The sequence below is a fragment of the Macaca nemestrina genome, chromosome 6, assembly GCF_043159975.1.
Source record: "Macaca nemestrina isolate mMacNem1 chromosome 6, mMacNem.hap1, whole genome shotgun sequence".
NCBI classification, from domain to species: Eukaryota; Metazoa; Chordata; class Mammalia; order Primates; family Cercopithecidae; genus Macaca; species Macaca nemestrina.
In genome coordinates, this window is record NC_092130.1 from 109,160,567 (window position 1) to 109,182,358 (window position 21,792).

The following is a 21,792-nucleotide window of genomic DNA, read 5'->3' on the forward strand; positions in this document are numbered from 1 at the left end:
CATAAAACATTTTAAAGTTATAACAATCTATTTTAAACTAAAAACAGCTTAACTTCAGCCATGTATTAAAACTCTACTCCTTTACATCTCTACCCTCCCCACTTAACATTGTTTTTTTTTTTTTTTTTTTTTTTTTTGAGACGGAGTCTCGCTCTGTCGCCCAGACTGGAGCGCAGTGGCGCGATCTCGGCTCACTGCAAGCTCCGCCTCCCGGGTTCACGCCATTCTCCTGCCTCAGCCTCCGGAGTAGCTGGGACTACAGGCACCCGCCACCACGCCCGGCTAATTTCTTTTTGTATTTTTAGTAGAGACGGGGTTTCACCGTGTTAGCCAGGATGGTCTCGATCTCCTGACCTCGTGATCCGCCCGCCTCGGCCTCCCAAAGTGCTGGGATTACAGGCTTGAGCCACCGCGCCCGGCTTAACATTGTTAATGATATAAATTACCTTTTTATATTGCACATTCATGAACATAATTTTATAATTACTTTTTATGCTTTTGGTTTTTAAATTCTTTACCACATTTGAAAGTGATTTACATGCCTACATTATAATACTGTAGGATTCTATATTTATCTAAATATTTACCTTTACCAGGGAGTTCAATATTTTCATATGGTTTTGTGTTGCTGTTTATTACCCTTTTGCTTAACCTTGAAGAATTCCCTTCAGCATTTCTTATAGGATAGGTTAAGTGGTGATAAACTCCTTCAGGTTTTGTTTATCTAGGAAAAATCTTAATTTCTTCTTTATTTTTTGAAGAATAGTTTTGCCAGATATGGTATTTTTGGATGGCAGCTTTTTCCCCCCACTATTTTAAATATACCACCCCACTCCCTTCTAACCTGTAACTGCTGATACACTAATAGTTGCTACTTTCAAGATTTTCTCTGTGTCTGTGACTTTTGATTATGACACGTCTCAGCGTACGTCTCTTTAGATTTATCTTAGTTGGAGTTATCTGAGCTCCTGAATTTGCATATCTATTCTGCTCCTCAGAGGTGGGTAGGTTTTGGCCTTTATTTCTTCAAATAAGTTCTCTGCCCCCTTTTTCTCTTTCTTCTTCTGCATGATGGAGAATATGCTAACACCAATGAATTCCATTAGTCTGGGACCATTGTTGCAATTCATTTGCTGTGAATTTACTTCCTTGATTAAAAGCAATGCTGTATGGAGTATCGTGAAAGTGGACAAGGCATTCTGCAAGTTCACACACAGTAGCTTTGGTAGAAGCATTGTGCATAGGGGAGATAAATCCATATCCACACGGTTTATTCCAGCAAGAATAAAGTACTGCCACTTCCATAATGGAAGTAGTCCATTACAATTAACCTGTCACCAGGTAGCTGGCTAAACACTTCACTACTGATACCATAATCTTTATTAGTTTTCTATTGCTGCTAATAACAAATTGCCACAAATTTAATGGCTTAAAACAACATAAGTTTAGTATCTTACCTTGGTCAAAAGTCTAGCACAGGTCTCACTGGGCTAAAATTATGGTACTGGCAGGGTTGCATTTCTTCTGGAGGCTTTATAGGCGAATCCATGTCCTTACCTTTTCCAGCTTCCAGAGGCCACACACATCCTTTGACTCATGGCCCATTCCTCTATCTTCAAGTTTGACTCAGATCCTTCTCATGCCAACATCTCTTTGGTTCTCTCTTCTGCCTCCTTCTTCCACTTATTAATGACCCTTTTTATTACACTGGGCTTTTCCCAATAGTCCATGAAAATCTCCATATCTTAAAGTCATCTGATTAGCAACCTTAATTCCATCTGCAACCTTAATTCCTCTTGGGTGTGTAACCTAACATATTCAAAATTTCAGGAGATTAGGACATGTACATCTTTAGGGGGTGGTCATTACTCTGCCTATGACACTATTGCATTCAGTATGTCATCTTATTTAGGGTGTTTCATGTGTGTATACTACTGAGATTGAGTTATTTTCTTTTTTGTTATTATAGTTAAATTTGAGAACCAGTGTTATTTTAGCTTGGCAAAATGAGCCAATTAGACTTCCATTCTTTTATATGTTTTGGGATTTGGGATTATTTATATAACTTGGGAATAATCTGCTTCTTAGAATTATTGAATTTTTGAAATTTCAGTAAACTCACCCATTAAATCAACTGGACCTGGTGTCTTTTTTTAAAAGGCTAAATATCTGACTCTGTTTTCAATTTCTTTTATAGTCTCTTAGGATTTCTTCTTCTTTCTGAGGTAATTTTGGTAATTAGTTTTTTTTTAGAAATCATGCTGTTTGTTTCAAATTTAGTATATAAAGAGCGACATAGTACACAGTTCTGTGTTGTCATTTCAAATGTATTTTTTCTTCCCCTTCCTCCATCTACTTCACTTGGTCATGGTTGCTATAAGTTTGCTTACTTTATGGTCTGTTAGAAACCAATTTTTATTCTTTATCATTGACTAATTCTACTGGATATTTTTCCTGGTTTAATAATTTCTGATTTTACCTTTAATAATCCCTTCATTGTGCTTATTTAACCTTTATAAAACTTCACAAGTTAAAATTATATTTTGTTTCTAACATATATTGCTTTCTTAGAAATTCATTTAAAGCTATTAATTTTCCTTTGGGTCTCTTTTTACATGGGTTTTTTTCTGAAGCATTCTCAGTATAAGTCACTTGCACATTTTTTTCTTTCTTTTTTTTTTTTTTTTTTTTTTGAGATGGAGTCTTGCTCTGTCCCGCAGGCTGGAGTGCAGTGGCTCAATCTCTGCTCGCTGCAGCCTCTGCCTCCCAGGTTCCAGTGATTCTCCTGCCTCAGCCTCCCAAGTAGTTGGGACTACAAGCATGCACCACTGGGTCCAGCTAATTGTTGTATTTTTAGTAGAGACGGGGTTTCACCATGCTAGCCAGGCTGGTCTCGAACTCCTGACCTCAGGCAATCTACCCACCTTAGCCTCCCAAAGTGTTGGGAGTACAGGCATGCGCCACCATGGCTGGCCTAAAATTTTTTTCTAATTAAATTTTTATTTCCACAACAACAACAGCAGGCGCTAATAGTTATTGAGTCAGAAATCAGGCCAAAACCTTAGGCATGCATTATTTAATTTAATCCTCAAAGCAATTTTGAGGCAGAGTCTATTACTATCCCTACATTAAAGATGAGGAAAGTATAAATCATGTAATCTCTGCATGACTTATTCTAGATCACAGAGCTAAAAAATAATTTTATTTGAATTCAGAAAGTATATGATTTCAGAACTTACAAACTTAACCACTTTATTATATTGTAGACAGCTATTTATAAAGGTGTTTGAGAATGTCTAGATAGATGGATTCTTTTATTTTTTTCTTGCTTATTTCTAATTTTACTGCATGTTGTGTATGCTTTCTAAATTGAAAGTTCTTTTGTGTTTTACTACAGGATCATTTTTTGTGGTAAATATTCCATATTTGAAATCAACTAATGTTCTTCAGTTTCATTGAGTATAATATCCACCTCCTCTTCTCTCTCGGTAGACAGATAATACATACATATGTTTTTAAGGTGTTTTTAAGGATCAAACTTGTAAACTGTGCTATTGAAATGCTTGCATTTTGTCTCTTTGACAGGTCTGTTTCTGAGAGAAGCATATTAAAGTCTCTTACTACGATAAATTTGTCAAATTATTCTTCTATTTTTGTTATTTCTTATAAAGGAACTACAGGATTTTTATAATTATATGATAACTAATTATAAAATTTTTATAACTACATGATAAGAAGTAACAGGATTTTTATAGTTACAGGATAAAAGAGAGGACCAAGAAAACTAAAAAAATAAAATTTTCTTTTTTTTTTTTTTTTTTTTTTTTTAATAGAGACGAATATGCACTATGTTGCCCATGCTGGTCTCCAACTCCTGGGCTCAAGTGATCATCCCACCTCGGCTTCCCAAAGTGTTAGAATTACAGGTGTGGACCACCATGCCCAGCCAAAAATGAACATTTTAATAATGCATTATCTTTTGTAATTCTCACTAAGACTCTGATTAAATATTACTAGCTCCATGATTGTGATATTTACTTTAAAATCTAAATAATACAGAGATATAAAGAGCAAATCTGATAGTGCGCCATCACACCTTTCCCCCTCAAATATTTCCTGAGAAATATTAACAACATATCCTTCCAAATCTCTTTATTTTCCTCTTTTCCCAAGTTTTTAAAATTTAAAATCATTGGCCAGGTGCAGTGGCTCATGCCTGTAATCTCAGCACTTTGGGAGGCCAAGGCGGGCAGACCACCTGAGGTCAGGAGTTCGAGACCAGCCTGATGAATATGATGAAACCTTGTCACTATTAGAAATACAAAAATTAGCTGGACATGGTGGCATGCACCTGTAATCCCAGCTACTCAGGAGGCTGAGACAGGAGAATCGCCTGAACCCGGGAGGCCCTCGGAGGTTTCAGTGAGCCGAGATTGTGTCATTGCACTCCAGCCTGGGCAACAAGAGCGAAACTCTATCTAAAAAAAAAAAAAAAAAAGAAAAAAGAAATTAAAATCATTGTTATACTTTTCAATTATGAAAATGTGCATGTGTAATGTAAGTTCATACAATCAATTATTGATTGATTCAGCTTCACCATTATAAACAATGCTGCAAAACAATCTCTATTGTTTATAGACATCTGCATGTTATAGCTTTGGCTATATTGGGCTGTTGGATAATAATTTCCACATATAGATTTATAGAAGTTGAACTATAGTCCTTTTTCACTATATATAAAGTCTATTAATTCTTTTCTTTGAATTACAAATCTCTACCCGATTGGCCTCTTCTTATGTCTCCAATCTCAATTTGCTTCCTTTCCCTCATTCTTACTTCTGGCCTTTGTACCAACTCTTCTCTCAGTTTAGAATGCTCTTTCCCTTGATTCTCACAAGATTGATTCTTCCTTGTAACTTAGATCCCAACTTAAATGTCACCTCCTCAGAGAAACATTTCCTGGCCACCAAATCTAAAGTGGTTCTCGGCCATGCACGGTGGCTCATACCTGTAATCCCAGCACTTTGGGAGGCCAAGGCAGTGGATCACCTGAGGTCAGGAGTTCGAGACTAGCCTCTCCAACATGGTAAAACCCCGTCTCTACTAAAAAATACAAAATTAGCCAGCTGTGGTGGCACACACCTGTAGTCCCAGCTGCTCAGCAGGCTGAAACAGGAGAATCACTTGAACCTGGGAGGGTGAGGCTGCAGTGAGCCGATATCCCACCACTGTACTCCAGCCTGAGCAGGACAGAGTGAAACTTCATCTCAAAAAAAAAAAAAAAAAGTGGTTCTCTAGTTGTACTCTATTACTATACAATGCCTTTTATCAGTAAGTCAGCAAGAACTCTCTCTGTATTTTTTTAAAGCTTCATATTTGAGCTCTATTTGGTGTACTACTAACATTAATATAAAACTTTTTTATTCAACATTTACCAGGTATATCTTTTGACATCTTTTGATTTTCAATCTTCTTGTGCCATTTTAAACATGTATCACTTATAAACAAGATATATAAAGATCCAAGCTAAGAGATTAATTAAACCTTTCTCAATTATTGTGATTACTGACACTTAGAAGTATTTGAACAATTTCAAGTATTGGAAGAAAAATGACAGAATTTTCTAAAATTAAAAATGAGAAATCAGGGCCAGGTGCAGTGGCTCACACCTGTAATTCTGGTACTTTGGGAGGCTGAGGCAGGAGGATTGCTTAAGCCCAGGAGTTAAAGAGCAGGCTCAGCTCTTGGTGAGACCCTCTCTCTTAAAAAAAAAAAAAAAAAAATTAGCTGGGCATGGTGGCGTGCACCTGTAGTCCCAGCTACTTGGGCAGCTGAAGCTGGAGGATCACTGGAGCCCAAGCTGGAGGATCACTGGAGCCCAGGCAGTAGAGGCTGCAGTGAGCCATGTTCATGCCACTACACTCCCTCTGGGCAACAGAGGGAGGCCCAGTTTCAAAAAATAAAAGGAATTCAGATTGAAAATGCACAAATTTTTAAAAGCACAAGATAAAAAAGAAAAACCCCATTCCTAGTCATATTATAGAAAGACTGAATTCAATCAAATAAAAAATTTTAATAACATGAAATGTAAATAAGTAATTATAAAAGCTTACAGAAATATCTGTTACATATAAAGGAACAAAGAATCTGAATCAGATTCTTATCAGATATCTCAAAAGTAACACTTTGATAAAAAAGATAATGAAGACTCCAAACAATAGGATGACACCAATAATATAACAGTAAACTCAACCATGCCCCCTAAGGTCCTAGACCCAACCAGCTAAACAAATCCCATAAACTGCTAGGATTTACCTTTGAAAGCCAGGTGATTTTCTTCTTAAGGTCCTGCTGACCTTTTCACTTGGTTTGAGATATTAATATGAGTAGAGCAAGTTGTATTAGCAATTGCCTGCACTGCTCTGGCCTGCAACGTGGAAGTCTAGGACAATTCTATCACCCATAATAACCCTGGCCATTGAGCTGAAGCTGACCTGAGTATTTCCAGGGTCAAGGTGATGTCATTGAAAATGTCAGCTAAATTCAAGAAGAAATATTATCTTTTCTAATTGAATAACTCTAATTGGGGATAACTGCCTGCATCAGCTGCACATATGTAATGAGTCAGTCATCCCATCAGGAAGTTCTCTTGAATATCCAATATTCGCACTTTGAAGAGATAATTGCAATCACTTGAGGGATACATGATCTACTGGTGATGTTTCCGTAAACATTTGCAGGTCTCTCATTACCACCCCTAAAGTGCAAGTCACATTGTTTTCAGGAAGAAGGCAAGTTAATTGTCCAAGTGGCACTTACATATCAGTTGAGGGGCACAGATTGACAATGCCTCCAATGTGGCTTCCTGGCTGGCTTATGCAATGAAAGAGTCCCAGATCAGTTTAGATAAATAAGTCTACTCCTTATTTTGGAGGCGTTGCCTTAGGGTAGTGAATCCGATTTATCCTGTTTGTGTAAGCCACCAACTGGATGACATCTATTCACCCCACGGAATGACTGAATGACCATTGTGAGAATGGAGGTGGGAAGTAACATCTGAAATATACCGTTACTATTTGACAAATGAGCATGTTGGACCCTTCCCACGTTGCTAGGTCATTGAGTCCCTATATAGGAATAATCTGGTACAGGCAAAAGAGTCACAAGGTCTCCATAGGTCAGTCATTCCCCAGTAGCAAGCTAATAGCTGCTTTTCAAAAGAGGTGTTCCCCGCAACAGGAGATGACAAGTTCAAAACCTCGGGGGCAGCCTCCCATTGCAAGAAACTCCAACTGGCAAAATCTTCAGTCATTGAGACTTATTGTTCAAAAATGTCATTAGGATTTGGGAGTCTTTAGGTAGAGAGGTTGCCACAGATGGCTTCATAGCAATCACAGAACCACTTACTGGTTTGTGGGACAGTCTATATAAAGGACAAAGTGTAATGCTCAAGTAAGGCACATACGGTCTCTAATATTAGACTCCACAGAGACCAATAAGGTGCTAGGCCTGTTTCTGTGGTGGGATGCTAAAGAGACAACAGCTCTTCCTTCACTTCCAGGAAGACTGAGCATTGTTAATGTGCCACATAGTCCCGAAACACTTAGTAGGCAGGCTCCTGAATTTTTTCAGTGTTTATCAGCCCATCCCTTCTGATGGAGGTGCTATAATTCTGCCTTCAGGGCCATTGACACCAAGGCATCTGACTTTTCAACCAACATGATATCTTCTATACAGTGAAAGCCTGCTGGAAGAAAGTGAGCAACCATTAAGTCACCATTCAGGGGACTTGTTTCAATCCTACCTTTGCTGCTCAGCCTCTAAACATTCACTAACAGGTAAGATGGTAGGGGATCCTTCTACCACCTTCTTCCAACCAGCTGGGTGAGATCACATGCTAGAAAATTTTCTCATTTCCTCTTACCTGCACCACTGGAACCCTTTCCTTTCTTTTCCAGAAAGTCAGGTCTCTGTCAGCATCCCATTTTTATCACCAAAAACTGTCAAGAACTGTGAAGAGTCTGGGAGTTTACCTTACTTGCAAGCCAATAGTTTAGACTGCCATAATATCATTAATACTGGTAAAAGACAACAGACCCTTCAGTCTGAGATAAAAGACTGTATTACTGACAGTATAGCAGGTATCATGTGTTTCATATATATGTTGGTTCCTCTCCACCAACCCCAGGACCCATGGGAGTGACACAGAGCAGCCCAAGTTGATGGTGCATATGCAGTGGGTTTGCATCAAAGCTGAAGAACTCCAAGGTTAGGAAATCTGAAGCTTGTATAATGGGCTACAAGCAAACCAAGCTAACCTTTGCCCCAAAGGAAAACATTATCCTTATTATATTGAACAGTAAACAAACCTGCCCTCTGCTTCAGAGAGAGTCACTATCTCTATCTTACAAGATATCTTACAAAGATTTTGGAAAAGACAGTTCAGATCAAAGGTAACCAGTGCCTCACAAGATGTGCAGAAAAAAAGAAACTCAGGGAGAGTCATCTTCCAACAATAACTTCCATGAACACAAACACAAAATTATTTACCAAAATATTAACCAAATCTAGCAACATATAAGATGGGCAATATGTCGTTACCTTATAGGAATTAACCCAATAATGCAAGATTATCCTTCAAAAATTAATCAATGGAATTTAACATATTAACACATGAACAAAGAAAACTCTATGATTGTCTCAATGAACACAGATAAAGCATTTAACAAATATCAACATTGATCTATGGTAAAAGTCTTAACAATCTAAGACTAGAAAGGAACTTCTACAATCTGATCAGAGGCATCTATCAAAAACAATAAAACAAAAAACCAGCAGCTAACATAATATTAGAAGACTGAATTCTTTCTTTTTAAAATCAGGAAAAGGCAAGTATGTTCTCATCACTTCTATTCAACATCGGACTAAATAGTTCAGCCAATGCAGTAAGGCAAGAAACATAAATGCATATATTTAGGATGAAAAATGGAAGAAATATGATAGTCTGTGTAAAAACTAGAACTGATACATTTAGTTAAGTTGCAAGATACAAGGTTAATATAAAGTCTCCAACTTGATGGTTCAACTTAATGATTTTCTGACTTTACAATGGTGTGAAAGTAACAAATATTCAGTAAAAACTGTACTTTAGTACGTTATTAAATAACCTACATGAAATATTCAACACTTTGTTATAAAATAGGCTTTGTGTTAGATAATTTTACCCAATTGTACGCTAATGTAAGTATTCTGAGCACATTTAAGGTAAGCTAGCCTAAGCTATGATGTTTAGAAGGTTAGGTATATTAAGGCATTTTCCACTTATGATGGGTCTATTGAGATATAACCCCTATTGTAAGTCAAGATGCATCTGTATATAAAATCAGTTGTATTTCTACAGTTAGCAGTGAACAATCAGAAATTAAATTTTAAGAAACCATACCATTTGTAATAGCATCAAAATATGAACTACTTAGGGACACATTTATTAAAACATATGAGATCTGTACACCAAAATCTACAAAATATTACTGAGAGAAATAAAAAAGACCTCAAGTAATATCATGCTTTTGGATTGGAAAACCAGTATCATTAAGAAGTTAATGCTCCCCAAATTGATCAACAGATTCAATGTAATCCCAAGTAAAATCCAATTAAGCTTTATGTGTTATAATTAATAAACTCATTCTAAAATGTATTCAGAAATGTAAAGGTCTTGGAATCACCAAAACAATTTTGAAAAAATAGAAAAATTTGGGAAGAATTACTCTACGTAATTTCAAGACTTACTGTAAATCTCAGTAATCAGGACAGGGTGGCACTGGCATAAAGATAGGCATACAGATCTATGAAACAGCATAAAGAATTCAGCTATGTACCTGTACGTACAAGGCCAATTTATTTGACAAAGCATCATGGCAATTCAATAGGGAAAGAACAATGTTTTAAATAAACAGTACTGGAACCAAAAAAATGAACCTCAACTTACATCTCATTCTATATATCAAAGTCAAGTACACTAAAAGTGATGGCAAGGGCTTGGGGCTAGGTTCAGTTAGCTTTCTTTCTTTTTTTCTTTCTTTCTTCCTTTTCTTAAAGACAGAGTCTTACTCTGCTGCCCAGGCTGGAGTTCAGTGGCACAATTTTGACTCACTGCCTCCCAGGTTCAAGCGATTCTCATCCCTCAGCCTCCCAAGTAGCTGAGATTACAGGTATGCACCACCACACCTAGCTAATTTTTATATTTTTAGTAGAGGTGGGGTTCCACCCTGTTGCCCAGGCTGGTCTCAAACTCTGAGCTTCAAGTGATTCACCTGCCTTGACCTCCCACAGAGCTGGGATTACAGACATGAGCCAGTGTACCTGGCCTCTTGCTAAAAGCCTATCTGAAGTCACTGCCTTTTAATTGAAATATTTAGACCATTTACATTTAATACAACTTTTGATATGGTTAAGCTTAAATCTACCATCTTACTCTTTGTTATCCCTTTGTCCCTATTGTCCCTGTCTTCACTTTTTCCTCTCTATATGCCTTCTTTTGGATTATTTTATGATTTCATTTATCTCCTTTGTTACATTATTAGCTACAACTCTTTGTATTTTGTTATTTTAGTGGGGTTTTTTTTGTGGTTTACAGTAGGTATGTTTAACTTATCACAGTTTACCTTTGAATGATATACTACTTCACATATAAGAACCTTATAATATACTTACATTTCTCCCCTCCTAACCTTTGTATTATTGTTGTTATTTTACATGTACATATATTATAGATCCCACCCTACTATGATTGTTACTTTAGTTCTAACAGGTAAGATTTGAAGATATTTAAATAATGAAAAATTTGAAAAATATTTACCCATGTAATTACCAATTCTGGTGCTCTTCATTCCTTTGTGTCAATCCAGATTTCAATTTAGTATCATTTTCTTTCTGCCTAAAGTACTTCCTTTAACATTTCTTATAATGTGAGCTTGACGGTGATAAATTCTTTAAGTTTTTATATGTTATAAAAACTTTTTTTTCTCTTAATTATTTCAAAGATAGTCTTTGGTACATACAGAATTCTAAGCTGACAGTTTTTTTCTTTCATTAGTTTAAAGGTGTTAGTCTATTGTCTTCTCACTTGCGTTCTTTCAGACAAGAAATCTGCTATTACCTTTGTAATATATTGAAGACATTTAAATAATAAAAACATTTTTAAATGTTTACCCATGTAATTACCAATTCTGGTGCTCTTCATTACTTTGTGTAAGTCCAGAGTTCAATCTAATATCATTTTCTTTCTGCGTGAAGTACTTCCTTTAATATTTCTCATAGTGTGAGCTTGATGGTGATAAATTCTTCAAGTTTTTATATGTCATAATTTTTTTTCTCTTTATTTTTTCAAAGATAGTATTTGGTACATACAGAATTCTAGGTTGACAGTTTTCATCTTTCATTAGTTTAAGGGTGTTAGTCTATTGTCTTCTCACTTGCATTCTTTTAGGCAAAAAGTGTGCCATTACCTTTGTCTTTATTCTTCTGTGCATGTCCTTTTTCCTCTGGCTACTTTTAAGGTTTTCAGCTTATCACTGGTTTTGAGTAATTTGATTATAATATTCTTTGGTATAGTTTCCTACATGTTTCTTGTGCTTAGAGTTTGTTGAGTTTGTTGGGCCTTTGCGTTTTTAATTTTTATCAAATTTGGAAAATAATCAGTTATTATTTTTCTTTCTGACCCCTCTTCTCTCCTTCAGAAAGTGTAATTACACATATATTAGTGAAATTCACCCATAATTTATAGTTATTGTTCATTTTTTAAATTCTCTAAAAATCTGAGCTTCATTTTGGAGTTCCTACTATTTTGTCTTCAAATTTAGTAATATTTTGTTTTCCAGTGTGTGATCTGCTGTTAATCTTATTCATCGTATTACATACCTCACACATTTCTAGTCTAGAATTCACTTCTACAAGTGTAGTTTTCATTTCTAAAAATTTAATTTGCATTTAAACATCTTTTATGTCTCTTAACTTTATGATTATCTGGAATATAGTTATAACCATATTGCCATTATATGAATTCTAACATATGTGTCAGCTTTGAGGTCAGTTTTGATTTATTTATCTCATTATGGGTCATATTTTTCTGCTTCTTTGCATATTTGGTAATTTTTTGTTGGATGACAGATACAGTGAATTCTATGTTGTGGGTGCTGGGTATTATTGTATGCCTATGAGTTTCTTGAGATTCATTCTGGTTTACAGTTATATTACAAGGAAACAGTATAATCCTTCCAGGTCTTGCTTTTAAGATGTATTAGGTGGGTTATTTATCTAGGGTTAATTTATTCCCCACCACTGATGCGGGATCATTTTGTATACCCTACCCTATCTTGTGAGTCATGAGGTTTTCCAATCTTGCAGATAGGAAGAGGTATTATTACCCATTGTGTGTGGGTACCGGGCACTGTTAACTGCAAGTGCAGGTTACTGTTAACTTCTAATCCTTTCAGGTAGTTCTTTCCCCAGTCTTGGGCACTTTTCTCACACACATGTGCTGCAGTACTTGGGTGAATTTACAAAGGCAACTCTATGCAGTTCTTTGGGGTTCTCTGTGTGCAGCCCTGTTCTCTCCATTATTCTGCCTTGTGAACTGTACCTTTGTTGGTTTCTCTGAACTCTTAGCTCCACTTCCTCAACATAAGGAGTGTGCCAGGCTCTGTGGGGTTTTGCCTTCCTGCTCCATGGCCTGGAAATTCTACCAAGGTAGTAATCTGGGGATAATCATAGTGCTCACCTTTTTTTTTCTCCATCCTTCAGGGGCCATGGTCCTTCATTTCTTGATGTCCAGTATTTTGAAAATCATTGCTTCAAATATTTTGTGTGCTTTTATTCATTTCGGGAGTTAGGGTAAATCCATCATGGCCAGGAAATAAATGCCAAAAAAACTTACTCTGAAATATATATGGAAAAAGCAGGAGCAAAGAAGGAAGACTCATCCTATAAGATGGTGATTCTCTGTTATCCTCAAACCATAAGCATCAGCATCACCTGAGAACTTGCTAGACATGTAAATTCTTGGGTTCCAACTCAGACTTAATTAAAAGCCATGTGGGTGGGGCCCCATACACCCTCTAATTGACTCTGATATATACTGAAGATTGAGAATCACTGCTAATAAGATATTAAGATAGATACAAAGTTTTAGTTATAAAAATAACATGGTACATAAAAGAAAATATAGAAAAATGTTAATAGAAGAATGTAGATGATGACTGGTCATTATAAAACTTAAAACTTTGCTGAAAAAGAAAATACAACACAGAGGCATGGACAGAAAAATAGACCAAAGAACATAATGGGGAGCTCAGAAACAGTCCTGCGGTATACATAGGTATGCAACTGTATTGATATACAGTAAAGTTTGCATCAGATTAATAGGAAAAAGTAGCCATCAGAAGAGAAAACTTGGAGCTGGATCACTACCTTACATCGTATTTAGTGGTAGACTCAAGATGAAAGATCTAAATGTTAAGTAAATCTAAGTAATTAATAGAAGTAAATGTGGGAAAAACCTTTGTGACTCAGGAAGGAAGAAAACTTTCTTAAGAACGATGAAGCGTAAATGATGGATCTGTCCTTATCCATGTTAATCTTTTTTTTTTTTAAACAAACAAACGAGATACCATAAACAAAGAGAAACAGGCCATGGACTGGGAGAAGATATTTGGAATGTTTCAAATGACGAGTGTAATAACTGAAATAGACAATAAACTGTCCAGGCGCGGTGGCTCATGCCTGTACTCCCAGCACTTTGGAAGGCCAAGGCAGGTGGATCACCTGAGGTCAGGAGTTCAAGACCAGCCTGGCCAACATGGTGAAACCCCATCTCTACTAAACATACAAAAATTAGTTGGGAGTGGTGGTGAGTGCCTGTAAGCCTAGCTAGTTGGGAGGTTGAGGCAGGAGAATTGCTTGAACCCGAGAGGTGGAGGTCGCAGTGATCTAAGATCGCACCACTGTACTCCAGCCTGGGTGACAGAATGAGACTCCATCTCAAAACAAAAAAAGGAAGGAAAGAAAGAAAAGAAAATAGACAAAAACAAACAAACAAACAAACAAAAAAAACACAAAAAACTGCTACCAATTAGTCTTTACAGAAAATGGGGAAAAAAGGAGACGAATGGGCAAAAAGAATAGGAAATTTACAGAATGTTAAACCTTAATAGCTGGGTAGTTGTCAAACACCCCAGTAATCAGAAAAATTGAATTCAAAACAATACCAAAATAAAATGTTACATCCACCAAATATGCCAAAGTTAGAAAGTCACATAACATTGTTTGCAAATATGTGAGGAAATGAGAATCTTCACATCTAGCTAGCGAGAATATAAACTAGTACAGATTTTTATGAATGTAATTTAGCAGAATTTACCGAAATTAAATAGCCCTGTGACTTAGCAACTATATTCCTAGGTGTATATGCTAGAGAAATTTTTGCACAGGTCCATAACATGACATGAATTAGGATACTCACCACTACATTGTCTATGGCAGCGGTGAAGTGGAGAAATTAGCAGTATCACAGGTGTCCATCACTAGAAAAATAGGTAAGATGCAATAGAGTCAAACTGTATGTATTTATATAAACAAAACAAACATAACACTAAATATTTATTGTTTCTGTAGTTATTATTCACCCAAGAATTCCAACTTAGATTTTTCTATACGCACTTAAAATTAACCAATCTGTAGTTTCTTTTAGAAAAAGTTATTTATGGCCGAGTGCAGCGGCTCACGCCTGTAATCCCAACACTTTGGGGGGCCAAGGCAGGCAGATCACCTGAGGTCGGGAGTTGAAGACCAGCCTGACCAATATGGAGAAATCCTGTCTCTACTAAAAATAACAAAATAATGGATGCCTGTAATCCCATCTACTGAGGAGGCTAAAGTAGGAGAATTGCTTGAACCGTGGAGGTGGAGGTTGCATTGAACCAAGATTGCACCATTGCACTTCAGCCTGGGCAACGAGAACAAAACTCTGTCTCAAAAAAAAAAAAGAAATTCATTTGTTTGACTGGGCATAGTGGCTCACATCTGTAATCTCAGCACGTTGGGAGAAAAGTGAGAGGATTGTTTGAGGCTAGGAGTTCGAAACCAACCTGGGCAATACAGTGATACTATAAAAATAAATTTTTAAGTTGGATTCTTGTCTCACCTGTAGAAACCATCTAGTATTTTACTTCCATTCTTATTTTACTATCACTTCTAATTGCACTTATTTCTGTTCCACGACATGTGTTTTGGTCAATATTATTTCTTAGATCCCAAATCTACTTTTAAGATTTTTCATTTCATTGGAGTATTCCCTGGTACTTCTTATAGGGAGGTAAATTTTGAGCCCCTGAATTTCTGAAAATATCATTATTTTGCCCTCCAACTTGAATAACTTTTAAATTTTGGATGTATTGCTTTACTGTCTTCTTGTAACCAAATCACTGGTGAAAATTCCAATGTCAATCTCATCCTGTTCACTTTGTAATCATTTCCTTTACATTTTGGAACCTTTTAAAGAGATGTTTTTTCTTTTTTAAATTTTTTTGAGGCAGAGCCTCACTTTGTTGCCTAGGCTGGACTGTAGTGGCACAATTGTCGGCTCACTGCAACCTCCGTCTCCTGGCCCAAGTGATCCTCCCATCTTACCCTCCCAAGTAGCTGGGACTACAGATGCGCATCACCACACCTAGCTGATTTTTGTATTTTTTCTAGAAACAGAGTTTCACCCTGTTGCCCAGGCTGGGCTTTAACTCCTGGACTCAAGAGATCAGCCCACTTTGGCCTCCCAAAATGTGGGATTACAGGTGTGAGCCACCATGCCTTGCCAATGATGTTCTTTACACCTACTCTAAAATTTCATGAAGATGTATCTAGAAGTGTATGTTTATAGTTTTGCTTGGTACTAACTGGACTCATTCAGTCTGAGAACCTATGCTGTGCTTCATTCAGCTCTAGGAAAGCTTATTTTTTCCCCTTCATTGTTTCCTTTGAAGAAGGATTCATGTTGGAACATGAGGACTCCTCTTCCATGTCTCTTTTCACATTATTTCTTAGTTCATTTGCATTACTTTCTATGCAATCTAAACCTAAAGAGCTTTTTAATTTGCTCTATAGATGTCTCCTTTCTACTCTCCAGCCCAACTGCTGAATTTACTTTTGACGGTTCTATTTTACATTATAAACATCTAAATCCTTTCGTTAACAGCTTGTTTTCTAAACTCAATATCCTTTATACCTCAGAAGATATCATTTTACATATTGATTTCTTTAGACATTGGTACTTGTTTGTTGACTCTCATGGTGTTACTATCTGCACTAATGGTGGGCAAAAGGAAGAACATGCCAATGGTCAGATCATGCTAGCTCAATAGGGCTATACTGGTTTTCCTTCTTAATCTAAGTACCCGCACTCTTTGCTCCTGCTTTGAACCAGATATCCTTTCTGCACACAGCTTGGCATATAAAAGGTGGTTGAACTAAACCAATTACTTATGATGCACTATCACCACCATTCTTGGTCCTTTATATTGTCTTCTGAGGCATCTGAAGCAAAATCCACATCTCATGGTAGAATTCTCTGGCTTTAGCCCTTCAAAGAATTTCTCAAAAATTATGGATCCAGTGTACTCCCTTCTTTACAAAACTGGCAAGATTATTACATAACACTTTTGCCTATCATAGTATTAATCTTTGCTGTCCCTTGTAGGTATGTGGACAGGATGAGATTTAAGCATGCTCCATTTTGCTACTTTGAATAATATTTCTGCGAACAATTCCTCCTGTTCTTGGGAGAATGAATGTTCCTTTGAGGGATGCTGCAGTGAGGGATGATCCAAATATGAGATGTTTAGTATGCATTCTGGACAGGCATTAGTTCTCAGTGTATTAGGTTCTTCCTTTCATGAAGATGAGGAAACTTAAAATCATCCATCCTAAAATCCATGCTCTCTGCTCATGCTTTAATTTTTTAACAATTTGTGTTAGTTTTTCTTTTCTGACAAGGAAAAGTTTGAAAGAGCAACTGAAAGATCCTTCTAAAGCTGTACCTTGGAGGAACACAATTAATTTGATTAGGTTTAAGGAAAGTCAGTATTTATAGGTTTGTTTTCTGAAAAATAAGATTTATTGAATCCCTTGAGGGGAAAAGCATAATTTTATAGCTTAGGTTTCTTCCTTCCCCAGTGATATGTTTCTCAAATTTTATCCTGAAATAAAATTGTGGGCCGATTGAGAAGCTAGATGGGCAGACGCATGGCAGATCACCATTGTCCCTGGTTGTTACATTAGAAAAGAAAGTTGTAACAGAAGATTCTTTTTGTCAGCCTCTTTCCTAAAGATTCTATAGAAAGGTTCAGGAGTATTTTGATTGTTCTCTACAATAAAACCTAGGTTGTTCTCTTAAAAAAAAATTTCAGGTGTTTTCTCTAAACATTCTCTAACATTTTAGGCTTTCTCAGCTTAGGATGAGCTTCTCAGGTGGTTGGATATTAGGACTGTGTATTATAGCTGACCACAAATTCTAATCTTGAAAAACTGCTTCATGAGACTGTAGAAAATAGCATTCTCTTAAGAACTTTCCAAAACTAAATGACTACTTACTATCCCCTGGGCTTATGAATTCTGTAAAGAATTAGCAGCTTTAGGTAGAATATGGCCAACTTTTTCTGAAGGTTCTTATTTAGAAACAAAGGAATACCTGAAGGTCTGAGTTGGCTGCCTGTCTAGATTTTTTTTTTTTTTTTTAAAGAGGCATCTTGTTCACTTGTTCATCAATTAATGCTCTTGATGAATCATAATTTTTATTTCGATGTCTATTTCATAAGAAATGTATTCACTGAACATTAAAACAGAAGGCTGTATTAACAAAAAAGGCAACAGACTGAGTGAAAAAAATACCCTTCCAAACAGATTTCACGTGTCAATCTCCATCAGAGAAACATTTCCCATCTTAACGGCTCCCTTTAGAAGTAAATAATAATAATTTGAGATAAACTACACTTCTTCCACACCCAGATATACAGGTTTTTAATGCTCAAAAAAATTGTGTATTTTTCAGGAGAATTTCTCTAACTCTGAATTTTGTAAATAAACCAGTTTAAACATCATTAGTTTATCGATCCTCTATATGTTACCTCATCTAGATATATACAAAAATTTGGAATGGATAAATGTTGGTTGATAAAAATATTACATAGCTGCTAATGGGATTTTTTAAGTACAGCAAATTAATACTTAAAAGTGTAGTTCTGCTTATGGCAAGTTTTGTGTTTAAAATAATTAAGTATATATATATCTTCACATCCAGGCCAAAGAGGTCAGAAGAATATTTACAAAATAAATATGTAGGGAATTTTAGAATTTCATTGATTCAGATGAAGTGATGATTCCTTAATTAGCATAAAGCTTTAGATTGTGTCAACTATTGTATACTGTGTAAATTACTCTGATCAGCATAATTTTTTACTGGTTTGAGTAAGAAATTTTAACCACTAAAAGACAGTTGGGGTTTTGATGAATTGCTATATACTACTTATTAAAATAAAGTTAGTTATGGGTATAGGCCTTAACTACAATTTATTCAACAATATATAAACTAAAAATGTCTTCTCCATTTCCTCAAAAAATTTATTCTTTTATTCAAATTTTGAAACTTAAGTTATTACTACAGCAAACTTCTAATTAAAAGTCCTTGTCATTTTAGTTTTCCAATACTTTCAAAGAAACTTGGTATAATACTCCTCTTGGTTAAGTTTCTTACTCAACTTTGTGTTGCAAGAATACTATAAAATTTTAATTAAATACAGTAGAATAAAATACCAGTGCATATAACATCTGTTGCATTTATAATACTTCAATGTAATGTGCAGACAATGAAGTTAAGGTTTGCTAAAGATCCATTGTTCTGTGGGGCTTAATTCCTTTTCCAAAATTATAATCTATATATGTGGTTCAAGGTAAAGTAGTTGAAAACTTCACAATTATTAAATATTTCTGATTAAAAGTAGAATGTGACTGTGAAAATCTGAAATCAATAAAAGAAATGTTAACTATTTTAGAATGCCAAAATTAATATTTAAAAACAAACTAAGAATAAAGGGAACACCGAGACTTGTCTTAAAGAAGCTGTTTGTCATTCTTTTTTTTTTTAGATTACAACACACGTACAGTAAGTGAATTTTATCAAAATACAGCACATTTCTTATACTATATCCATAAAAATCAATTCCTATGTAAATAGTACTGAAAATCAACTAAAATGAGTTAAAATTTACAAAGAGTTGTTAAAGGGTTTCAATCAAAATTATTAAAACTATACAGTACAATAACCAATTGATAACATCTTGAAAGAAGTGCAATATTTGAGTTCACATATTTTTAAAAGTGCTGCCTACTTTGACTAGCAAGAATGGAAAGTGAGTGCAACTCACTTTTGCAAATATAATGTGGCTTGGTGTTTTAAGCTAGTCTTATAAAAGTCTTAATTAAAATCAAGGTTGATAAACAAAGCATAACAGATTAAAAATTCCCAAATTGCATTTCTTAGTAAATAAAAATGAAGTGCAATAACCAAATATTGCTCTAATGAAAAGTTCCAGACTAGCCTCAACTAAACAGTTATTGGTCTTCTATGGCACTTTTTTCTGGTCCAAATAACCATGCATTAATCCTTACCATTACTTGTTACTCAAATTTTATTTGATTACATACAACAAAAACAAATAAAATTAATAGTCTGGATAAACAAAATTAATAAATCTCTATCATCACATATTTGTTACAGTAACTAGGAACAAAGAAAGGCAGTTGGTGGTAAAACACTATTACATTGATACACATAGAAACCCTTTAAAGACTCTGAAGTGTTGAGTTCACATTTAATGTTAACCTGTAGAAACAGCCCTTTATTTGAACACCTTTACACAATGGCAGGCCTCAAGGACCCATCCCTTTGCTCTACAACTCTCCACAGCAATTCTCCATCACTGTGCCAGTTTCACAAACTTGCTTTGGTTTCCTAGCTCCATGCGTACTGTTTCCTTTTACTTTACCAAGGCAATGCAAGGCCAAACAAAAATCAAGAGGCTTTCCTAAACCTTCTTACATTTTGTGTTACAGGCAACACAATCTTAAAACTGGCCATTTTTGTTTCATTTGCTGCTTAAAATAAAAATTATAAATTAGATTTAAATGGAGCGCTAATTATAAAACAGATTGCAAGTACCACCATTTGCAAAAAAAAAAAAAAAAAAAAAAAATCGGGATTTCCATAACACAGAGAATGCATGGACATGCAACCACAGTAGAGTTAAAAATTTCCTGTGACTAAAAAATTAAAAACTGAATCACCAGTAGCAAATGTATAGTCAATGGCTATGACAAGAACAGATCCTGCCGAGCTCATAAAATGCAATTATTGTCTTTTTTGCTTTATAAAAAAGACATTACCTATTTTATTGCATTATTCTCTTAATAAAAACATACTACCACATAGTACCCCCCATCCCCATTCTTTGCTTCCAGATTTTTATAGAAAATAACTGTTTTAATCTGGCCTTGGAAAGTGAACCCACCAGCACCACCTTCACCTACTCACTCTTCAATTCAATATGCACATAGCAAAAGCCAACACTTCAAATCTCTTACCCACATCAAAAAAAAGTAGTTTCAGGAGAAAAACATTAATACCAGTTGAATAAAAATAAGGGCATAAAAGCTATGAGAGAGATAGCTCTGCCATCTGTCTCTGGGCTAAAATCAAGGCTAACTATTGCCTTGCACACAGTTCAGTCATGTATATGAAATCCAAAAATAAACCTACAATCTATACAAAAACAACACAGGTTTGTTTTTGTGGCCTTGATTGCTATGTTTAAAAACCTAACAAGTTTTATATGGTATGAATTCAACAGTCTCCTTTATATTCTGTACAGTGGTTCTTTCCCTCTAACCACAAGTTCCATTACTTCATTAATGTACAAATTTGAACATAATTTTTTGAGTTCTTCTTTATATATAAAAATAGTCAAAATATTAATTTCCCCTGCAAGTATCTTCCAATAAATCTTGCTGTCTTCCCCCCTTTTTTTGTCCACAGTGCTTATGAGGAAACTTCTCGTACAATGATGAGTTCAACTGTATTCTGGAAAGTTTTTAGCAAGGACACTGCTTGTCCATGTTCAATATTTATAAAACTGTAGCCATTAGCCTGGAAGAAAGAGGAAAAATGCTTTTAGGAAAAACATTTTATAGTAATTTGTTTGCATTTCTGCCAAGTAGTTCACAAACCTGTAAGAAAATAAGAATCACTTTGGCAACTTAGAATAACATATAGATTCACAGGCCCTACCCAAACCAAGGAATAAAGTCTCTGAAGATGGGGTCTAGAAATGTGTGTTTTGTCCAACTTTTCAGACAATTCTCATGTAGCAGTTCAATGTTAGGAATCACTAAAAAATAATGTCAGACATGGTGCTGTATAATGCTAATGTGCGTCTGAGGTGACCAAACTGTAGCACAGCAAGGGGCAAGGGCTAGCCTTCCAATTGTCTTGAAGCCATCACATCAAGACCACCATATTTCTTACAATTAAGGTTAATATTTACTGAGGTTCTACTGTGTACCAAATACACAATTCTAAGTGTGTAATATGAATTAGATCCTTTGAGTCTCATAATGCTCAAAAAAGATTCTTTCACCATCTTATTTTAGAGAAGAGAAAGCCCAGGCATGGAGAGGTAAAGTAACTTGCTCGGT

At 35.6% G+C, this 21,792-nt stretch overlaps 1 protein-coding gene across 6 annotated transcripts in view; it reads right to left on the reverse strand.

Moving 5' to 3' along the window:
* Nucleotides 1-17,818: 17,818 nt before the first annotated feature.
* LOC105499492 (erbb2 interacting protein) overlaps nucleotides 17,819-21,792 on the reverse strand; it is a 151,218-nt gene continuing 147,244 nt past the window's right edge. For all 6 annotated transcript variants that reach the window (XM_011772087.3, XM_011772088.3, XM_011772086.3 and 3 more), the window contains one exon: nucleotides 17,819-21,244. In XM_011772087.3, the coding sequence (XP_011770389.1) occupies nucleotides 21,137-21,244 (108 nt within the window). In that variant the 3' untranslated portion in view covers nucleotides 17,819-21,136. The remainder of the gene's footprint in view (nucleotides 21,245-21,792) is intronic.